We start from the raw sequence: 22,089 nt of genomic DNA on the forward strand, positions 1-22,089 counted from the left end.
TCTACCAAACTGACCTCACAATAGAATACATAACTTTTAGAATAAGTTTAGCCTTTATTCACTATTAGGTGCCAAAACAAGAGTACATTTATGCATGGGCCCATGTGTATTTTATTAAATTATTACAGGTACTTATACAAAAAAAATATAGCATAGATATATTCAGGGTCTTCCCACATATGAACTAAACTTTCAACTAAATAACTATATGAGAATAAGGTAAAATGATCAAAATGGTGGTTCTTTGATTTTTTTGTATATCTGTCCTAAGTTGCTTCAGAGTAATCAAAATTGATATATGCCTACAGCATAGAGAATATTTCAAAACTACAATATTACTCATGGCTTCATCCAACACCATTCCTAATAAGAGATTTGCTCAATATGTATTCAAGAAATGTATCTACTTAAATACTACACTTAAATTTAGATTTTGAATCAATAAAAGTGAGGTTCCAGCATTTCTATATTAAAAGTTGGCCCATGGAAATGTTCTCAAGAAATTGAGAACACTATCACTTTAATTTTGCATAATGCTGTGTATATAGTCTTACTATATTCTTTCATGAGTAAATTTTTGAACTCTGTGACGCATTTTCATTACATAAATAAATGTTAGGCATTATTGAAACTACCTGGAAAATTATATCTGCAACACAAGAAATCTTTACATCTGTTATTCCCCTCATAGAAGCCCACAGGCCCTTATTTCCTTAGAAGTTCTACTCAGACAGCCCCTAGAAATGGCTTTTAAAAAATTAAAATTATGTTTGAACAGTAAGGTGAAAATCTTCAGATTTTACAAAGCGAGGAAAACAGGGGTATCTGGCCTAGTTGGTGGAGTATGCAACTCTTGACCTTAGGATTGTGAATTCAAGCTTCATCTTGGCTGTAGAGATTACTTAGAAATAAAATCTTTAAAAAAAAATTGAAACTTAATCATAGATACACACACACACACACACACATACTCCCATCCACCCATTCCTGAATGGACTGAAGTGACCCAAAAGAAAGTCAACATATAGAAAAAGATGCTCGATGTCCTCTAGGATAGTATTTTCAAACTGTAGTCTTGAGATCAATTTGATATGCTCTCACAAGCATTTTCTTAGAAATGGAATAGAGTGCAGTGGCATAGAATGGATAATCATTGTTTGATGATATCAAATCTTTCCTGACTTAGGAACCCTGGCATCATGGGAAATATTAGAGCAGGGGAGCTATGTGTATATATATGCAGATGTATTTGGAAATGATAAAGCCTTCCTATATTTGGAGTCAGGCATGCTGCAGCACAGAATGACCATAGCTGAAGATAACCTAGAAAGAAAGGCTTCCTGTCCCTGTCCTTTCTGTGGGAACCAATAGTGAGAGTGCTGTGTTCTTTGATCACTGCAGTGCTCACCCAGAAAATGAAAATGACATCTGAATGCTAGACACCCTTTTGGGACCATTTTCCACAAGGCCAGAGTAAAAACCATGGACTCCTTTAGAGAGAGGGGACTCCCCATAGGGTTGCTGAACTTATCACAAGAGAGGAACCCCAAAGAGGAGTTAAAGATACTTATCATGTATCGGATGGGATGTTCAAATCATTTAATTTGAATATTCAAGGAAATGGAACCTCATTTTACACCCTATGTAAAGTGGGACATATTATTTATGCAAGTATCTCAGGTATTTTAAGTTGTATTGGTCCATAGACAAGCTGACATCTAAAGTATGACTCCTGAATCTCACACATACAGACACCACACATACAAGATGTTATCCTGTAAAGGAGATTGGTAGCCTTTACTGATGTTAAAATCTGAGTTCCTGTAATTTTGATTCCCTATTGTATTAATTCCTGGAGAAAGAAAGATGCATGAGTATTTGAATGTATGTAAAAAAAAAAAAAAAAAAAGAAAGAAAGGAAGCCTTACTCTATCAAGAATGTCCTCCTAAGCGTTACTTTTAATATGGCAGTTTTTATTTTTTTTAAGATTTTTTATTTATTTATTCATAAGAGACACACACACACAGAGAGAGAGAGAGAGAGAGAGAGGCAGAGACACCAGCAGAAGGAAAAGCAGGCTCCTCACAGGGAGCCGGACGCAGGACTCGATCCTGGGTCTCCAGAATCAGGCCCTGGGCTGAAGGCGGCACTAAACCGCTGAGCCACCAGGGCTGCCCATTATGGCAGTTTTTAATACACCCAGACAAAAAATGATCTTAGTAGAAGGGAAGGTAGAAGTTTGTACAATGCAAAAGCGGGCTATGAGAAAGTTTTCAGATAAATTTGAAAGAGGGAACCCTGGATTGCCTCAGAAACTCAGTCTCCAAATTCTCTTCAGATGTAAATATGATCATAAAAGCTACTCTTCTATGGCCAGGGCCCTGGGTCCCATGGAAAGAAGTTCTTGGACAGAGAGGGGTCTTCCTTCTCCTACTCTATTTACATTTAACATATATACACACATGCACACAAGCACATACACACAGAAACACCATCAAAATGTTTCTCTTTGAGAACAAATCTAACTGCAGATATCAGCAAGGCAACATATTTTTTTAAAACCCATAAATGTTACATAATTAGGTATATGCAAGGAAACAACTTTTTCTTGCCATATCACACAATCGATACAGGGTTGAACCATGTGACTCTACCAGTATTTGACTTTTGACTTACAAAAATGACAAGTTAGCTCACTTCAACCCAATATTGGAGTTCTTACCATGTACAGAACTTGTAAGAATAATTTATTATAAATAATAATTTATTTATTTATTTTATAAAGGATAAAAACTTATCCTTTATAAAGGATCTACTGCCTTTACAAGATGACAGAGAAAATGTCAGTGATATATAGTGAAATACTCATGATAATTTCACAAAAGAGAGAGAAAGAATAATGTGGAAGGATGCTTTGCAGGGGTGCAATATAAACAAGCAAGAACACAGAAAGTCAAATCAATACATTATCACCAAATATGTACAATTCACAAGAAGTCCTTGTCCTCAAACACCTTCAACTTAGTTGGGAAGATATAGTACATGAAAAAACATTGCATCTAAGATTTATGAAATTTTCATTTGGGGCAGGTAAACTGGCACAAAGAATATCAAACTGGACACTTTTTAGAATCTAAATAGTGTAGGGGTGCAGGGGTGGCATAGTTGGGTAAGCATCTAACCCTTGGTTTTGGCTCAGGTCATGATCTCAGGGTCATGAGACCCAGCTCATAGTCCAGCTCTGTGCTCAGTGTGAAGTCTGCTTAAGATTCTCTCTCCCTCTTCCTCTCCCCTTCCCCATCATGTGTGCACTTGCTCTCATTCTCTCTCTCTCTCAAATAAATTTTAAAATCTTAAAAAAAAAAAATTTAATTAGGGGCGTCTGGGTGGCTCAGTTGTTTAAGTGTCTGCCTTCAGCCCAAGTCATGATCCTAGGGTTCTGAGGCTGAGCCCCATGTTGGGCTCTCTGCTCAGTGGGGAGCCTGCTTCTCCCTCTTTGTCCCTTTCCCCATCTGTTCTCTCTCTCCCTCCCTCTCTCAAATAAATAAATAAAATATTTTTTAAAAAGTAGTGTAACTCTCTTACTAAAACAAAACACAAAGAAACAAAAACAATGCCTAAAGAGGTTCATATTATACCAAAAGTTTCCTTGCTCACAAGAGTTAAAAAACATTTAGATGTTTAAAAATGTTTAAAGTTTCCAATTTAAATACTGCACAGAAGTCAAGGATGGTTAAGACCAAATAAATCTCACTGAATTGCACAAAAGGAAGAAGATGAACAAAAATATAAATCTCAGGGGGATTAAATATTAAATTAAAAAAGGCTTATGGATAAACAGACCGACTGTGTTTATTTCCATCTCCTCTAAAAACCCACCTAAATGATAGTAAAAGAATAAAAAAGGTATGAGCATACAAGGACAAAAACAGAGGAGGGATCATTAGTGGATCAGTGGGGCCCTTCAGTTGAAAAAAACAACAGTGACATTATTTTATATATTGAGCCCTTGACAATAATATTGATGGGCATTGACAGATCTGATGAAGTAAGAACAATAATTCTAAATAGTTCATAGAAAAATAAACAAATAAGAAAAAGCAATTAACTCCAGGGAAAACAAAAAGCCAAAGGAAAAACTTAACCCTCAGATAAAACTTCGTAAAAATTTAAAAATTCAGTTTATCCTAGGGCACCATTAAGATAGCAAAAAAGGGAAACTACTTTCTGAGAGAAAATCCTTGCAAAATGTGTATTTGACTAGATTCATATCCTGAATATATAAATAAGTTCTTCAAATCAATAATAAAATGACCAGGAACCCGAATAAAAAAAAAAAAAAAAAAAACATAGGCAAAACACTTTGACACTTCACAAAGGAAGGTATAAAAGTTACCAATAAGTACATGGAAAGATGCTTATTAGGGAAATGACAGTAAAGGAATTTAAATTAAAGGAATTTAAAAGGACAAAAAACTGGAGAAGGCTGAGGGATGACAGGTATATGATATGATAGAAATGCCCTGTAACTTGATCTGGGTGATAACCATGCAGATATCCATAAACATAAAAATTCATGAAGTGGAATACTTAAGATTTATATCATTTATTCAATAGAAATTATAACTTAATTTTTAAAAATATAATCCTCAGCAATCAACAATCTTTGCTATAATCTATGACTAGAAGATGTAGAAGAGATGAATGTAAGACAACTAAATCTTTGCCTATCTTCACTAAATAAGAAAAAATCAAGAAGTAGTTATATAAGCATATTTTAGATGTTCTGGTTAATAATAGCTACTTCTAGGGAAACAAGACTGGAGGTTGAGGGAAGAGGACAGAGGCCTACTACTTTTCATAATAAGCCCTTTACATTACATTATTTTATTATATTAGATTTTTTAAGCTGCATATATTAATTTGTTAGGAAGTCTTTAAAATAAATACTATATTATACACTATTAGATATATAATTATTTATATAAACACAGACTTTTGTAAGTATGCCTCAGTGGATTCTTTTTTCAGGATTTAATTGATTTTTAAGAGAAATGGAAAGAGGACGACTGGGGGGAGGGGCAGAGGGAGAGAGAGAGGAACAAGCAGACTCCCCTGCTGAGCACAGAGCCACGGGCTCCATCCCAGGACCTTGAGATCATGATCTGAACCAAAGTCAGATGCTTAACCAACTGAGTCACCCAGGTGCCCCTTAGTGGATATTTTTTATTTTGTCAGTGCAATATTCATTCTCCCTTCTATATTCTGACTTTCCTTCCTTCTCCGTCCGCAGTGCATATGGTCCAGGGGGAACATCTCCATCCCAGCTTCAGTAGTAGTTTGTGACTCTGGCCCAATCCAACTTATGTGGTCCTGGTCCTTGGCCAGAGAGATTTTTTTCCTCCCAGGGAGAAGCACAGGACCCAATTTAGGCCAATGAGAGCTATACTGAGTTCTCTGTAAATGCTGAAGGAAAAACCATGCTCTTGTCTAGCTGCTGACAACCATTTTGCCACTAAGAGAGAAGAACATGCCCAAGAATGAGGCTGATAGAATGGACAGCAGAGATAAAGGCATGTGAGCCCTGATGTCTGTGGTTTAACTCCAGGTTCTAATAGGTCTGAAGTCTGTCTACCCCTGTCTTTTTCATTAATTATAAGAGGTAGTATCATGTAATGGGAAAGCACACTGGACTGCTTGGGTTCAAACTTCTCCTTTGCTACTTGCTAACTGTATGACCTTGGGCGTGTCACTGAACCCCTTCCTCATCTTTAAAACAGAGACAGCAATAGTATCTACCTCATAGAATTTAATTAGTTAATATATGTAATGCACCCAAATGCATACATTTATATATACTCCTATGTATAAGAATATTTATAGTTAATACAAATACATATTTATATTTGAAAAATCTCATTTATGTGCAAGAGCCATGCTTTTATTTTTAGTAATTATATTCCCCTTTTTCTTTAAACCAGTTTGAATTGAGTTTTCTGATATTTACAAGTGACAGGGCCCTGATTAATTCAACACCTAAGAGAAGCCATACAAAACCAATTGACAGGTTTAAGCAGATATACCTGAAACATAAACATAATATAAACATAAACATTCTCTATGGCAGAAAAAACACTCATCAGAAAAAAAGTAAATAGAAAAGGAAGAAACCATATTTGGAACCTTTAGAACTAATACTTTTTGCCCTTACACAGAAAGGGTGGAGATGCTATACAAAATGGACAAAAATATAAATACACAATTCACAAATGAAAAACAAAAAAGGGAATACAAAAGTGTTTGGTTTTTAATAACCAAACAAATGAAATAAATAGGAACTAATTTTTTTTCCAATAACATAGCTAAAGATCATTCTAAATTTTATTATCCAGTGTTGGCAAGTGTCACATACACCTGGTGAGAATGTTAATTGATAAAAATCATTCTGAAAGGCAATCTAGCTATAAGAAAAATAAGCATACCTTTGACATAATAATTCTAGTGATTTATCTAAGGAAATACTTCAGGGTACGCAAACATTTTCCCTACAAGTTTTCTTTCCCACATATTTGTATTTATATACAGAAACATTAGAAACTGAATGTCCAAAAAAACAGGAGATTCATTAAAATCCACGGATTCCCATACTGTTCAGTCATTTAAAATGTTGACAGAAAATATGTACATACTCAAGTATGTTCGTGACTATTAATAATCATGTAACATCACTACTGTGAAATAAACAGCTAAAAAACTATAGGTATGAGACTGTTTTGCTGTATAAATATATACATGTACATAGGGAAAAGATCTACTAGAATATACAGCAAATGACTGTGAAATTTCTGGGTAGTAATTATGATTATCCTACTTTTGTGGGTAGCTTTTTTCTTGCTTATATATATTTCACTCTTTCTCCACTGAACCTTCACAGACCTTCAATAAGAAAAAAAATGGATTTTAAATTTATAAAAAAAAAATAAGACACCTCTAAAAGTAGCTTCGGTCATGCATTTGGAGCCAAAATGCATCCAACTGTTGGGTATAGCACAGATGATGAGAAAGTCAAGGGCGTAGTAGACTCTCTTTTGAGAAAATGTGACTGTAAAAATGAGTCAAGGGCTCAAGAACACATGTGGCATACAGATATCGCAGTGGAACTCTGTGCATCAGAGAAGAGGCACCATCCAAAGATGCAAAAGGAAGGAATCACTGGGTGGATATGTCTAATGCCTGCAACAGCAACTTACTATGTTTCCCACTCTTCAGTAGCTTCTGTTTGGGCTTGGCTGGGCTACCTGACCTGGATTCCCATATGCCCTTTCCCTTGTGCTGCAGAGTCTCAGGAAAAGGGCAAGAGCGTACCCACCAGTAAAACCCAAACTCTCAGCCTTTCCGGGTCTTGACCCCCTAAACATGGTGCAGCAGGCATTCTTCATCAGCAACTGTCCCCGGGGAAGAAAACAGGACACTTGAAGCCCTGTGCTAGCCTCCCTTAAACCTCCACTCCCCTGGAAAAGTAACCACCCTCCACAACCACAATCACAATACACCCTTGACCTTAAGAGTGACAAAGTGAGTTTTCAATAATTCGTAAGGGCTTGAATGCTCTGTAAGACAGATTACATTTTCTTTTCATTTATTTTTGGCATATTAACAGCTGGTGACCTAGATGAAGCAATCATTTAATATGGGGAAAGACAGACTCTATCACTAAATTCCTTCACAGATGGAAAATGAATTCAATGAAAAGCGTCAGACCAAAGATTCAAAAAATCACCTGGAAGTGAAGAGGTGGGGAGAAACACCTACAAGTGGGTAAAATGAAGTATGGAAAAATGATGACAAAACCGGGATGGGATCCCCCACGGTTCCTAGCTACTTTGGGGACAAGTAAGCAGGGACTGGAAGAGGCCAGGAAGCCTTGCTAACTCAGCTGCCGAAGGAGCGGCGGGAGGAGGATCACGTTGGTTCAGGATGAGCTTGGGTAGATATTAAAAGAAATACAATCCTCTTACTGCATGGAGAGTGTGCATGTGTGGAGGGAGGGACTAGCCGCAGCCACAGAGCCTGTGGGCCTGGGGACAGGCAAGGGGACCAGGGCCCCCTTCTCAGTCCTTCCAGGTGTATGGGAACTGGGGAGCAGCCTGAGCCGGGGCCTGAAGAAGGAAATTCACTGTGGTTTTGAGCAACGCGGCAAACCTGACTTCCAGTAAAAGAGGAAAACACCAAACACCCAGAATCCCGGGGACGAAAACGCTGCCACATGAAGGAGAGCCCCGCTCAGCTGACACAAGCCAGGGGCTCAATTAGCCAGGGTTCACTTCCAAGTACGATGCTCAAGCTACAACAGGAATGTCCTTCAGTGGAGACACAAATGAAGAGCTCGGCGGCCGCAAGGTCCTGAGGAGCAGCAGGCTTCAGGGCGCCCCGCAAGCCCAGAGCCTGGCCCCGCATCCCCACTGCCCAGGGCTGTGCTTGGAGTATAGACCCGGGATTCATCTGTGCCCCTCTCTGGGAGAGAAACATAAATTACTGAGGGGCCAATTTGCTGAGGAGCTTGTAAAACACTAGGGAACCCAACCTGTACGTGCAACGTGGATTTTTTTTTTTTTTTTAATGCAATAGAACGCCCTCCTTTGTGCAGAAATGTGCAGAGAAGAACTGTTAGGTTCGGGTCACACGTATTCTTGACCTTCCAGAGGACAGTGGCGTCAAAAGGGACACACACTGAGATTCAAAAAAAAAGAGAGAGAGAGAGAGAGAGAGAGAACCACACACAACCAGCAGAAAAAGAAGTGTGCACCAGAGCTCTATTTTGAACTCCAGGATTCACCGGCCGGCGGCGACCGCAGCGGAGCCCCTGCCTTCCGCGATGCCCCCCCCACCCCACCCCCACCCCCACCCCCACCCCCACCCCCCCCCCCCATCCGTCCAGGTCTGGGGGCGGCTCCCGCGCTGCCCGCGTCGCTGCTGCGGCGCCCGGTCCCCCAGGAAGCCCCGGAGGAGGACGGCCGCGGGGTCCCGGGGCTGCGGGCCGCCGGCGGGATGCGCTGGGCTCGGGGCGGCGGGCGAGCCTCCCTCCGCACCTGCCGCCGCCGCCCGGGAGAGCGGGGACCGGGGGGCTCGGAGGACCCGGACCACCCGGACCACCCGGACCACCCGGACCACCGCGCGCCCGGATGCCCCGCCGCCCCCATCCCCGGCCCGGCCCCGCCGCCCCCGCCCGCGCCCGCGCTGACCTTTTCCTGCGCGCGGTTGAGTCGCTTCTGCACGTTCTTGGCGAAGATGCCCGTCTTGATGTCGGCCATGGCTGCGGGTCCCGGCGGCGGGCGGCGGAGCGGGCGGAGGGCCGGCGGCGGCGAGGGCGAGCGGGAGAGGAGGAGGTGGAGGAGGAGGAGCGGAGGAGGAGGACGGGAGAGGAGGAGGAGGAGCAGCGGGAGAGGAGGGGAGGGGAGAGGAGGAGGAGGAGCGGGAGAGGAGGGGAGGGGAGAGGAGGAGGAGGAGCAGGAGGGGAGGGGAGAGGAGGAGCGGAGGAGGAGGAGGAGGAGGAGGAGGAGAGGAGCGGGAGAGGAGGAGAGGGGGAGAGGAGGAGGAGCGGGAGAGGAGGGAGGGGAGAGGAGGAGGAGGAGCGGGAGAGGAGGGGAGGGGGAGAGGAGGAGCGGGAGAGGAGGGGAGGGGGAGAGGAGGAGGAGCGGGAGAGGAGGGGAGGGGAGAGGAGGAGGAGGAGCGGGAGAGGAGGGAGGGGAGAGGAGGAGGAGGAGGAGCAGGAGAGGAGGGGAGGAGGAGGAGCGGGAGAGGAGGAGGAGGAGCAGGAGGGGAGGAGGAGGAGCGGCGGGAGAGGAGGAGGAGGAGGGGAGAGGAGGAGGAGGAGCGGGAGAGGAGGAGGAGGAGCAGGAGAGGAGGAGGAGGAGCAGCGGGAGAGGAGGAGGAGGAGCAGGAGGGGAGGAGGAGGAGCAGCGGGAGAGGAGGAGGAGGGAGAGGAGGAGGAGGAGCGGGAGGAGGGAGGAGCAGGAGAGAGGGGGGAGGGGGCGGGGGCAGGGGTGAGGGAGGGGCGCAGCGCTGGGACCCACTTAAAGCGACAGAGCGGAGGAGGGAGGCGCGGGGCCTGGCCGCGATACCCAGCCGGGCATCGAGGAAATGAGACAGACGGAGCCAGAAGTCAGAAGGCCCAGGGGGTGCACTCAGTGGGGCTAGAGGAGGTCGGGAGGCGAGAGTGGACAGGACCTTGCAGCGTCCCAGGGCCCTGGGGCAGTCCCGAGGCTCCTTGGAGGCGAGTTTGTGTTGGGGGAGCGGAGAGGAGCCCCATTCTTTCCAGCAAAAAAAAAAAAAAAAAAAAAGGAAGAAAGAAAAAGAAAAAGGGAAAAGAGGCAGGGAAAGATGGGATGGGAATGGGGAAGCCAAGATTGGAGGTGTTCTGATGGGGGGGCTGGTCTAGAGAGTGCACCCCTCCCCACCTGTGTGTTCCAGAAAGCCAGGCCTCGCCCTGTGCCCTGGAGGCTCACAGCCCAGGGAGGAAAGCTGGGGGGAGGGGGGCGGGGGCGGGGGAACCAAGTCAGTTCAGGGCTTAGAGCTGCAGGAGAGAGGGAAGCAGTGCGCACATCTGTTCAGACTTGGAGAGGAGATGTGGGCTCCGAGGTAGGGAGGTTGCGTGTTGAGAAGGGATCAGTCCCTTTAAGCAAGATGCCGTGCTTGGTGGCCTGTGCGGTCCTACCCGGATCAGATACCCTGGCATGGACACTTACTTGCCCAGAAGTGTCCCGTGGCAGAATCAGGTCCTTTATTGCCTCACTTCAGACCCAGGCCTCTTAACCTGTTTTTCTGGGCAAACCTTCTCGTGACCCTAACAGGGATTCGCCATGCTCAGTGCGCTGACCAGAAGTAGAAAAATAGGGATAACTGGGTGGTACACCTTACTCAGAGCTCTTGAAGACGCTGACCAATGGGGAAGCTATTCGTATTCAGGTCTGAGAGTGTGAAGCAGTAAGGCAAGTGGCCCAGCAAGCAGGTCAGAGGTCAGTCAGAGGTCAATCAGGCACCTGAAACCTGTGAATCCAAGTGAGCATCTCTCTGCCTCTGTAGTAGATTGTCACAGCCGTAGCCGTCCCCCCACCCCATGAACTACCCCTTAGTATTCACTCCTTGGGAAGTCCCCTCCCCTTGATACTACAGTGGCATTGTGACTGGCCTTTGCCAATAAGATAGAGTGGAAGTACATTGTGCCAGTTGCAGCCCTAAGCCTTAAGAAGCTACGCAGGTTTGGCACTCGGGGCAGCCTGGTGCCACCATGTAGAGGTTCAGCTACCCTGACGTGAAAAGTCCCTTGCAGAGGCCACGGCAGAAAGGGGGAACCCCAGCCTCCAACTGACCCACTGCCTGAATGCAGCCACAGGATCATAAGTAAGACCAGCAGAAGAACCGCCCAGCTGATCCCAGCAGAGTGCAGCGTGGTAAGTAAACAAAATGAAAGTGGTTTTAAGCCTCTAATTTCTGCAATGGTTTATTCCTGAAATACCCGGTCTATTCACTTGGCTCTTATTTCCTTAGGGTGACTAGTCATCTCAGATTGCCTGAGAATGAAGGTGTTTCCCGGACACAGGACTTCCAGTCCTAAAGCCAGAAAAGTCCTGGGCAAACCTGGATGAGTCGTTCACCCTTCTTCCAACATCCCAAGTAAATAGGAGTTTACTTCAGAGGGAGGTAAAGAGAATATTCCTCTCTTGGTCAACATTCCATAGAAAAGACCATTCAGAAGCCAGGAATTGAATCAGCTTTCTAAAACAGTGAGATTCAGAACCTCAGGTGTACCCTGAGATCTTGCCATGAGGATACAAGCCACAGAATGCTGGAATACACTAGAATGTTCTGGAGAATATCAGTCCATGGCCACTTGTATCCTATGAGCTCCAAAGCCGCCTCTGCTCTCATGCTGGGCCTGCCTGTAGCTTCCCCTGCAGACTTCACTGTGCTCTTTCTAACAAGCAAGGGACAGACTTCCAAGCACTAGGTTTTCTTTTCCTCTGCTTCCTCAGGGCCCAAGCCATCAGTTCCCACTGCACCAGCTTTTACTCCTCCTTGCAGCTATCCTCCCACCAATTTTTGGAACACAGCAAGTATCTTTTGAACTAAAATTACAAATGGCTAGCTTTTCTCATCATTCAGATGCCCAAATCTAGTTCTATAATATGGATGGGAAAGGAAGCTCAGGTTTCTTAATAATTCTATTTACAAAGTTGTTATATACAAACCTATCAAATCATTCCCCTCCGGCTGAGAGGTAAAACGGTATCCATTTTCAGGTTGCTATGTGGGTCATTTGGCCTGGAATATTGCCGAAGGACGGTGGCTGCTACTTAATAGGTGCTTTGTAAATATTTGCTGGGGGGAAAAATGCATGTATAGGTGAGACTAGATATCAAGCATCCATACTTCTTCTCGTAATTCTGCAGCTGTCTCTTCTCCTAAATTCTGCTCCTGGAACAGGAGTGCATGCAAGGGGACTCCAACACCAATGATTTTTAAATATTGCTATGCCATACCGTAGAGGCTTTTTTCATACAAAATCTTATGCAGGACCCAAATATAATAATCAGATGGACCCCTGATTGGTTGTAGAGGGTGTGGGGTGCCCTGAGCCCCACCCGTTAGGCTACTCCTTTATTCCCTGCCTCTGTCTCTGAGGAAGATCTTCAGTGCTTTGGATCTCCCTGCACACAGCAGAAGTCCACAGGGCAGGTGATCTCAGGGGCACCTTCCACCTCCAGAGCTGTAGGAGCCATGCTTTTGTGTGCATTTATTTCCTCCCCAACACCACTGGGCCCACCCACCAATATTCCTTGCTTGCTTCTATTTCTTTCTCCCCATTCTTACCCGTTTTTCTCCTCAGTCAAGGAAAAATGTGATTCATGCAGTTCCATGTTGACTTCTCTACTAATAAAGAATAACCCCAATCTTTTCCAACAATGAAGACAAGCTTAGGGTCAAGTTATAGTTAACATTTATTCAGGTAGGTTTCACAGGAAGTATCATGACTCCACCTCCAGATTTTCATCCAAGCCAGGTAGACTTCCAGAATTATTTTTAACTTCCAATTTACCTTCTTTCCTCCCAAATTGCACTTGAGATTGGTCGATAAGTCAAAAATGTGACTTATGATAGGTTTTGGTAATTTGGAATAGGCCCAGAATTACCATTATGTTATCACAGAACTCATTTTCCATATGTTTTAATGGCACAGAGCTTTATCCTTGCCTATCTTTTTATCTCGTAAGTCCAATTAGACTGTTAAGGAAGGAGTTGTTTTTTTTTTAATTTTTATTTATTTATGATAGTCACAGAGAGAGAGAGCGAGAGAGAGAGGCAGAGACACAGGCAGAGGGAGAAGCAGGCTCCATGCACCGGGAGCCCGACGTGGGATTCGATCCCGGGTCTCCAGGATCGCGCCCTGGGCCAAAGGCAGGCGCCAAACCGCTGCGCCACGCAGTGATCCCCAAGGAAGGAGATTTTTAAATCCATTTTTAACTGTGTCTTGCTCTTTGCGAGCACTTAGAAAAGTTTGATACATGCTACATATTCTAATTAGCCACAACCTCTTTATGTTATTGTATCTAATGAAGGAGGCATTTCCTTTCAACATTTGGCGGAGCCTAACTAACTGGATTTGGGCCCCAACTAAATCATGAGTAGTTGTTATACTTTTTCCTCTTTGTTCAAAGACTCAGAGGCAATTTTATTTTCTCTCACAAAAGTTAAACTAGCAGTATAAGGAGGATATTCTTTTAAAAAGATGTATGTTTTGACCAATTATCTTGTAGATTTCTTTTTTTTAAGATTTTATTTATTTATTCATGAGACACACACACAGAGAGAGAGAGAGAAAGAGAGAGAGAGAGGCAGAGACACAGGCAGAGGGAGAAGCAGGCTCCATGCATGGAGCCCGATGTGGGACTCGATCAGAGGACCCCAGGATTACATCCTGGGTCGAAGGCAGACGGTCAACCGCTGAGCCACTCAGGGGTCCCCAATTATCTTTTTTTTAATTTATTTTTTATTGGTGTTCAATTTACTAACATACAGAATAACCCCCAGTGCCCGTCACCCATTCACTCCCACCCCCCGCCCTCCTCCCCTTCTACCACCCCTAGTTCGTTTCCCAGAGTTAGCAGTCTTATACGTTTCAAGCGAAAACCATCAAGCACAGATTCATAGTCAACTCTTCAAATTATCCCAGCTATGTACATTTTAATTCCACATACTAAATTTTGCCTATATGGCTGCCCTCTTCTATTCCTAATTTAACCAGGCCTAAAAATAGGAACCTCCTCACTACATTAATAATGCATCACTAATGCATCCCAAAATACTAAATCAAAGGCAAGAGCTTTGTTTTTCATAGACAGAGCCATTGGCCACTAAGAAAAGCAATGACATTGTATTAAATTGCCTAATAACTGTAACATGTTTTGACACCATGTTGGATGTTTTTTTTTGCAAAGTCAATGCAAAACAACTCCTGTATCCCAAACAAATGGCTAGAACATCACCTAATGGCTTACAAGCCAATAGAGAGGTCAGGGAGCCAAACAAAATGGAAATTCTAATTAGCTTCAGCTCTTTCTGAAGAAGGGGACAAGTTGCTACAAATATTTTCAGCTATTTTCTATCCACAGATAAGCTATAAAAATTCTATGTACAGTGTGGGTACACACATTCGTCTGGGCGCCCGCAATACCCTCTTAACTGCCTCAAGGGCTGGATTATTTTATCAAAAGTTTTTCAGCTTGGACAATCCCAGCTTTGTAGCAGTGATGTACTTCAAAACCTCTTAACAAATAATTTTATCATATATTGGCAGAGACCTTTTTGGTTCAAGGAACTCCTTTTTGGTTAAATTTGCCCATATTTGTATTTAATGAGAATATAGCTATCTGGATATGCCTGCCTTTGACTGCATGGCTGCTTCCCCATCCTTAGCTTATCTTCCACCACCCCTTACACTTCTGTCTCCCAGCTGGCTCCTAGAGCTGTGGCCACCAGCACTGTAGAGGTCCTGCCTTGGACTATAATTGTCCTTGGATATGCCTGCCTTTGACTGCATGGCTGCTTCCCCATCCTTAGCTTATCTTCCACCACCCCTTACACTTCTGTCTCCCAGCTGGCTCCTAGAGCTGTGGCCACCAGCACTGTAGAGGTCCTGCCTTGGACTATAAGTGTCCCTCCACTGCCAGTCTGCACTTCAGCCAAAGCTCCTGACTAAGGAGTCCAATCCAGGGTCATGATACGATGTTATGTGCAGGAGACCTGTACTAAGTATTGTGCTGTCTCCCAAACATCTGCCCACCTCCTCCCCTGCAGTAGAGCCTCCTTGATTTCCAGAGGCCACATGACCTTCTATCTATTCTCACATCTCAGAATCACCTCACTCCACCTCTCTTCTCTAATGACCTCCAACATGTTGCTGTTTCAAGCCACTTCCAAGGAATCAGGCAGGTTGGATGGGGATGGTAGGAATCATTCCCATGAGTGTTATTGTCAGCGTTACTGCTATGGTTCAATATTATCAGGCTTTAACAGGCTTCAGTCCACTAGCCTAAGACACAATGTGTCATGGATTGAATTTAGTCTCTGTGATTTTGTGATTTATAATAAAAAATATGATGTTTGGTCCCTGGCCCTGTTCCTGGCACAGAACTCCTAAAACCCTTAGAATTTCCCAAGTGATTAGAGCAAAAAGGGTGGCTGGTTGTTCAAAAGCAAACTCCTTTCAACCACACTTGAATGTGTATTAATGAGGTGGCTCTGGGAAAACTGTAAGGATGAAGGCTGGTTGTCAGGATACCTAGAGGGCTTGAATTTTCAATACCTGCCCCCCTGCCACTCCCACAGTCTCCCCTGAGTTCAGTCACCTATGGCCAATGATTTTATCATCGGCGTGTGTGTAATGGAGCCTCCATAAAAACCCAAAAGGACTAGATCCAGAGAGATTTGGGTTGGTGAACACAAGGAGATGCTAGGAAAGAGGACTGCTTGGAGGGGCATTGAAGCTCTGCACCCCTCCCACATACTTTGCCCTATGCATTTCTTCCATCTGGCTATTCTTGTGTTATATCCTTTTATAATAAACCAGCAATCTAGTAAGTAAAATGTTTCCCTGAGTTCTGTGAGATGTTCTAGCAAATCATTTGAATCCAAGGAGAAGGATGTGGGAATCTCTTGATATAAAATCAATTGGTCAGAAGCACAGGTGACAACCTGGACTTGGAATTGGTGTCTGAAGTATGTGTGTGCGTGGTGGGGTGGGGGGTGCGTTCTTGTGGGACTGAGCCCTTAATCTGTGAGATTTGATGCTAACTCCAGGTAGATGGTGTCAGGACTGAATCGAATTGTAGGACACACAGCCAGTGTTGCAGAATTGTGTGGTATGGGAACACCTGAGGCCCCTACCCTCACTTTCTTGGCGGCCAGAAGCATTGAGAGCAGAGAAGAAACACACAGGAGGAATTTCTTCTTTATAATTCCCACAAGAGATGAAGTCATAACTTTTGGGACCTGTGAATATGACCTTATTTAGAAATAGGGTCTTCCCAGTTGCAGTTAAGCTACTTCTACTCCTGTGGGAATAGGGTCGGCCCTTAATCCAATATAACTGATGTTTGTGTTATGTTGTCTCACGGAGTTGATGAATGCATCTCACAGACAAAAGGGCAAAGTGAAGTGAAAGTTTATTAAGGCAAGGTGAAAACAGAAAAAATGGGCTCTCTAGAGCGAGAGGGATCCTGAATGGGTTGCCGCAGAGGGCTTTTTTGGTCGATCTTTCATAGAAAACTGACCGGGGAACTTGGTAAATATCTTATCTATAATGCTTAAGAGTAATGAGGTGTGTTTGTAAATATTATAAAAATATCTCATCTATATTTAGAACAAACAAGAAGGATTTTTTTATGTCCCCTTCTCTCTGGTTAATATCCTGTCTATAATGTCTCCACACCTGGGATTTCTGTGAGCCTGGTGACTCAACCCCCTACCTGTCTCTCTCTATCCAGCGTCACCTGTCCCTTAACCTTACCCATATTTATAAAGAAAGGAGAAGAGATACAGACACTCACAGAGGTCATGTGCAGACAGACAGAGGGAAGATGGAAGCAGAGATTGAAATAATGCAGCCACACGCCAGAAACACGGAGGACCACCAGCAAAATCACAGAAGCCTGGAGATGGAGCTTGGCCCCATTCACACCTTGGTGGTGGACTTCTAGCCTCCAGAACAAGAGAACACATTTCTGTGGATTCAGACCACCCAGATTGTGTTTCTTTTGTAGGGCAGGCCTAGAAAACGAATACAGGATCCAACCTTTTGCTTCCTACCAGAGAGCATCTGGGAAAAATTTATCCCCCAGTCCACAAAACTGACAAACAGATTTCCAAAGACAAGATTTTCATTAGCTCCAACAGTCTGTTCATCTGTTGCTTTCTTCTGAAACAATGTATTTTTATAAGCATATGATTTGTCCTTATTTTCTGTCTGAATTTAGTAGAAAAAAACAGGAGCTTTTGAGGGAGCCTGTTGCAGGTTGGGGTCTCTGGGAACAGAGCAGAAGCTGAGGTCCAGGTGCAAACCGTGGAGAGCGTTGAGCCACGAGAGGCAGGAGGAAGCAGGGGTTGGCAGAGGAGAAAGTCCAGTGGCCAGGCAGGCCTGGTGGAGTCTTGACCAATCTGGGAGGGGCTTTATCACGAGCACTGCCCCTAGTCCTCATCCGGTTAATAAGGGCTGTGCCACTCAACCCCTGCCAACCAGTCACTGCAGGAGGGTGGCCAGGAGGGGTGGGAACTAGGGTGGAAACTGGGGTGGAGTGGTGGGGGAGAGGTGGGAACTGGGGCCAGGAAGCCCTCTGCCTGAGGACTGCACTCCCCCAGAGGGGCAGCAACCCTTCTGGAAGGGAGATCCTGGCAGCAGACCCCACTCCCACTCTCTGCTGTCCTGGTTAGAGAGCTCCTTGCACAGATAAGATGCATGTTCTTAAGTTTCCCAAAATGCCATTTTCTGTTTCTTCAGCTTCCCATGTCATGCCTCCCTCCCACCCGCCTGCACTGAGATGTTCCTAAAGGTACTTAATTTTTTTAAAAAAGATTTTATTTATTTATTCATGAGAGATACACAGAGAGAGGTATAGACACAGGCAGAGAGAGAAGCAGGCTCCTCACAAGGAGCCCGATGTGGGACTCGATCCCGGGACCAGGATCACGCCCAAAGGCAGACACTCAACCACTGCTACCTGGGTCATCCTCCTCAAAGTCCAGACTTGGATATTTAAACATGGTTCATTTGTCCCTAATTGATAAATCTCTAGTCATCTGTGTTGTCAGTTTTCTCCACCATATAGCAACTGTTTTCCCACATGTGATAAATAAGAAACGTGTAGGGAGATACTCTGAGACCACGCATGTATCCTGTTTGTTGTCAGACGCCTCCTCCCCTAATTTGGCGTGCGTGGCAATTCTTGCCTAAATCTGTCTTTGCAAAGATGATTTTCAAATGGTGATTCTCTAATTCCATTGGGACTACTGTGTCTACTAATCAGCGTTCTACTCTATGGAAGAGCTGTCCCTTTCTTTTCACATATTTGTTAATTTATTACCTACTGTCAGTGTGGACTTATGGATTCATGATTTATTCACTCTATTATTGTTTTTATTCACTCTAATGTCCAGATTATTCCAGACTTGGCCAGTGAAAGGCCTTTCATTTTTTTCTTACCTATCCTTATCATTCTTCTTTTTTAAAGAATTTATTTATTTATTTATTTATTTATTTATTTATTTATTTGAGAAAGCACATGCATGAGTGGGGGGTGGGGAGCAGAGGGAGAAGAAGACTCCCCACTGAGCAGGGATCCTGACTTGGGGCTCATCCCAGAACCTTGGGACCGTGATCTGAGCCAAAGACAGATGTTTAGCCAACTGAGCCACTCTGGCACCCCATCCTCATCATACTTCTGGCACTTCCTTATTTTCTGGCATAATAAGATGTTCCAGGCTCATCTCATAGTTTCCCTGCCCCAGCCTTTGAGTAAGCCACTTCTCCATGAACCCCTGGTTCCCTTCTGTGGAGAACTGTATTTAGAAATGAAGGTCTGGGCTTAGGATCTGCTCATTGGCACTGAGTGTCTGAGTGTCACTGAAATAATAAATTTATACCAATGCCTCTAATTTGAATCCAACCTAAGTTTTTGCTTGCCTTCCCCTGCTCCATATTTCTATCTCTACCTCCTATCTTCTATATTGCTCTGGCTCCCAAAAACCTCATTGTGGTCCCTCATTTGTCCAATTCTTCAATACTCACAAAATAGTTTCACAATGCCCAAATCACCACAACAAATGAACCTACTGAAGAGTCAAGATTTGTTTACCTTATTTTGCTTGAGATTGAAGTCACAGTGCTGTGTTCAAAACTTATTTGGGCGACTAGCATAAAGATAGACATACAGACCAATGGAATAGAAGAACCCAGAAATACACCTTCACGTATATGGTCTATGATTTTCAAGAAGAGTGCCAAAGTCATACAATGAAGAATGGACATTCTTTTCAACAAATGGTGCTGGGAAAACTGGGTATTTATATGCAAATAAGTGAAGTTGGACTCTTACCTTAAACTATATACAAAATGGATCAAAGCCCTAAATGCAAGACCTAAAACTAGAACACTCTTGTAAGAAAATAATAAGAAAAAAAATTTGTGGTGTTGGGTTTGGCAATGATTTCTTGGATATCTCACTAAAATCATGAACAATAAAATTAAACAGGTAAATTGGACTACAACAAAATTCAATCCTTTGGGGAATCAAGAGAAACAGCAGAGTCAAAAGGCAAACCATGGAATCTGAGAAAATATTTGTTTACCAAATATCTGATAAAGGATAAATATCCAGAACATATAAAGAACTACAAATCAAGAATAAAAACAAGCAACCTGCTTAAAAATGGACAAAGAGCTTGAACAGACATTTCTCCTAAGAAGATATACCCATGGCCAATAAGCACACGAAAAGATGTTCAGTATCACTCATCATCAGGAAAATGCAAATCAAAGCCACAATGAAATACCACTTTATAACCATTAGGATGGGTACTACCAAAAATAGAAAGTACTTGTTGGCAAGGATGTGGAGAAATTGGAATCCTTGTGCACTGCTGGTGGGAATATAAAATGGTACAGCCTCTATGGAGAACAATGTGGTACTTCTTCAAAAAATTAATGATAGAATTACTATATGACCAGTAGTTCCACTTCTGGATATATGCCTCCCCAATTAAGCAAGATATCAAAGAGATATCTGTACACCCATGTTCGTGGCAGCATTATTCATAACAGACAAGAAGTAGAAGCAACTCTAGTGTCCACTGACTAATGTGTACAACAGAATTTTATTCAGACTTATAAAGGAAGGAAATGCTGATACATACTACAACATGGACGAATCTTGAGGACCATAATGCCAAATAAAACAAGCCTTTCACAAAAGAACAAATACTATATGATTCCATTTATGTGAAGTACCTAGAAGTAGTCAAATTTCATAGAGACAGAAAATAGAACAGTGGTGCCAGAGCACCTGGGTGGCTCAGTCAGTTATTGATTTGGGATCAGGTCATGATCTCATGGTCATGAGATCAAGCTCTCTGTAGGACTTCAAATTGAATGTGGATCCTGCTAAAGATTCTCTCTCTCTCTCTCTCTCTCTTTCTCTCCCCCGCTCCCCCTGGTTCTCAAGTGCACCTGCATGCTCTTGCGCGTGCGTGCTCTCTCTCTCTCTCAAAACAAACAAAAATAAAATAGAGCAGTGGGGAGTTGCTGTTTAATAGGTACAGAGTTTCAATTTTGTAAGATGAAGAGAATACTGCAAGTGGATAGTGGTGATGAACACACAACTATATGGATGTACTTAATGCGACAGAACTACACACTTAAAAATAGTTAAAATGATAAATTGTATGCTATGTATATTTCACCACATGAAAAAATGAAAAACTTCCTCAGGCAAATCACTTTACTCATTGGAAATGGTTAGGCCCCTTTGTTACTATTTTCATTTAGTTTGAGATTTTCTCTCATCCTTGTTAATGTTATTAGATATGTAGAACATTAAAATGAATTTAGAAGTTAAAATTGTATAGGAAAGGTATACTCAGGGAAGAGTAACTCTTTCCCCTATCCCCAAATAACTATAAGAAGCCAATTTCATTAGTTTTTTTATTATCATTCTTGTATTTGCTTTTTATCATCACTATGGGTAGCCAATTTCATTAGTTTTTATGTTATCATTCTTGTATTTGTTTTTTTCAAAATTATACAGATATAGGGGCACCAGGATGGCTCAGTCATTTGAGCCATTTGTGTCTGCCTTCTGCTCAGGTTATGATCCTGGGGTCCTGGGATTAAGTATCACATCGGGCTCCCTGCTCAGCAGGGAGTCTTCTCCTTCTCCCTTTGCCCACAGCCCTCATTTTCTCTCTCTCTCTCTCTCTCTCTCTCTCTCTCATAAACCAATCAAATCTTTTAAAAATATAAAGATATAAATATGCAGATTGAAATTTTCTTCTACTTATTATAAAAAAGATAGCATAGTACATGTACTCTTTTGTGTTTTTCACTTAAAATATATTCTCAAAATTATTCATTTCAGTTCATAGAAATTTTCCTCATTTTTCTTACCAGTTTATCCTACTCCATAGTATGTATTGCCAAGCTTATTTAATCAACAATTATTGCACTAATTTATCTTGATGCTCAAATTATCTCAGACTTAGCCAGTGAAAGCAGTCTCCTACATTGGAGCAAATTGCAATATTTTATGATTACAAATAGTGATGCAATGAATAACTTTTGTATATGTATTTTCATGTTGTTCAAAGTGTATCTACAGGATAAATTCCTAGAAGTGAAATCTCTAAGTCAAAGAATATATACATATGTAGCTTTGTTCAGTATTGTCAAATTATTTTCCAAGAGATAGTATTTTTTTCCATTCCAATCAGCAAGGTATAAAAGTGCCTGTTTCCACACAGTCTTGCTAATTTTATCAAGCCGT

At 42.9% G+C, this 22,089-nt stretch overlaps 1 protein-coding gene and 1 long non-coding RNA gene across 5 annotated transcripts in view; one reads left to right on the plus strand and one right to left on the minus strand.

The window, feature by feature from the left end:
- Nucleotides 1–9,486, minus strand: part of AMPH (amphiphysin) — a 210,789-nt gene extending 201,303 nt beyond the window's left edge. For 3 of the 4 annotated variants that reach the window (XM_072791618.1, XM_072791619.1, XM_072791617.1), the window contains exon 1: nucleotides 9,244–9,432. In XM_072791618.1, coding sequence (XP_072647719.1) covers nucleotides 9,244–9,312 — 69 coding nt within the window. In that variant the 5' untranslated portion in view covers nucleotides 9,313–9,432. Of the gene's footprint in view, nucleotides 1–9,243 lie in introns of all 4 variants that reach the window. The other variant, XM_072791620.1, reaches the window with a different exon arrangement.
- Nucleotides 9,487–10,561: 1,075 nt separating this feature from the next.
- LOC140613530 (uncharacterized) lies at nucleotides 10,562–17,751 on the plus strand. The gene is made up of 3 exons (XR_012014524.1): nucleotides 10,562–11,451; nucleotides 11,549–11,701; nucleotides 17,044–17,751. It is a non-coding gene; the product is annotated as an uncharacterized lncRNA (long non-coding RNA).
- The last annotated feature ends 4,338 nt before the right edge of the window (nucleotides 17,752–22,089 follow it).

The sequence above is a fragment of the Canis lupus genome, chromosome 21 (genome assembly GCF_048164855.1).
Source record: "Canis lupus baileyi chromosome 21, mCanLup2.hap1, whole genome shotgun sequence".
In the NCBI taxonomy this organism is placed as follows: Eukaryota; Metazoa; Chordata; class Mammalia; order Carnivora; family Canidae; genus Canis; species Canis lupus.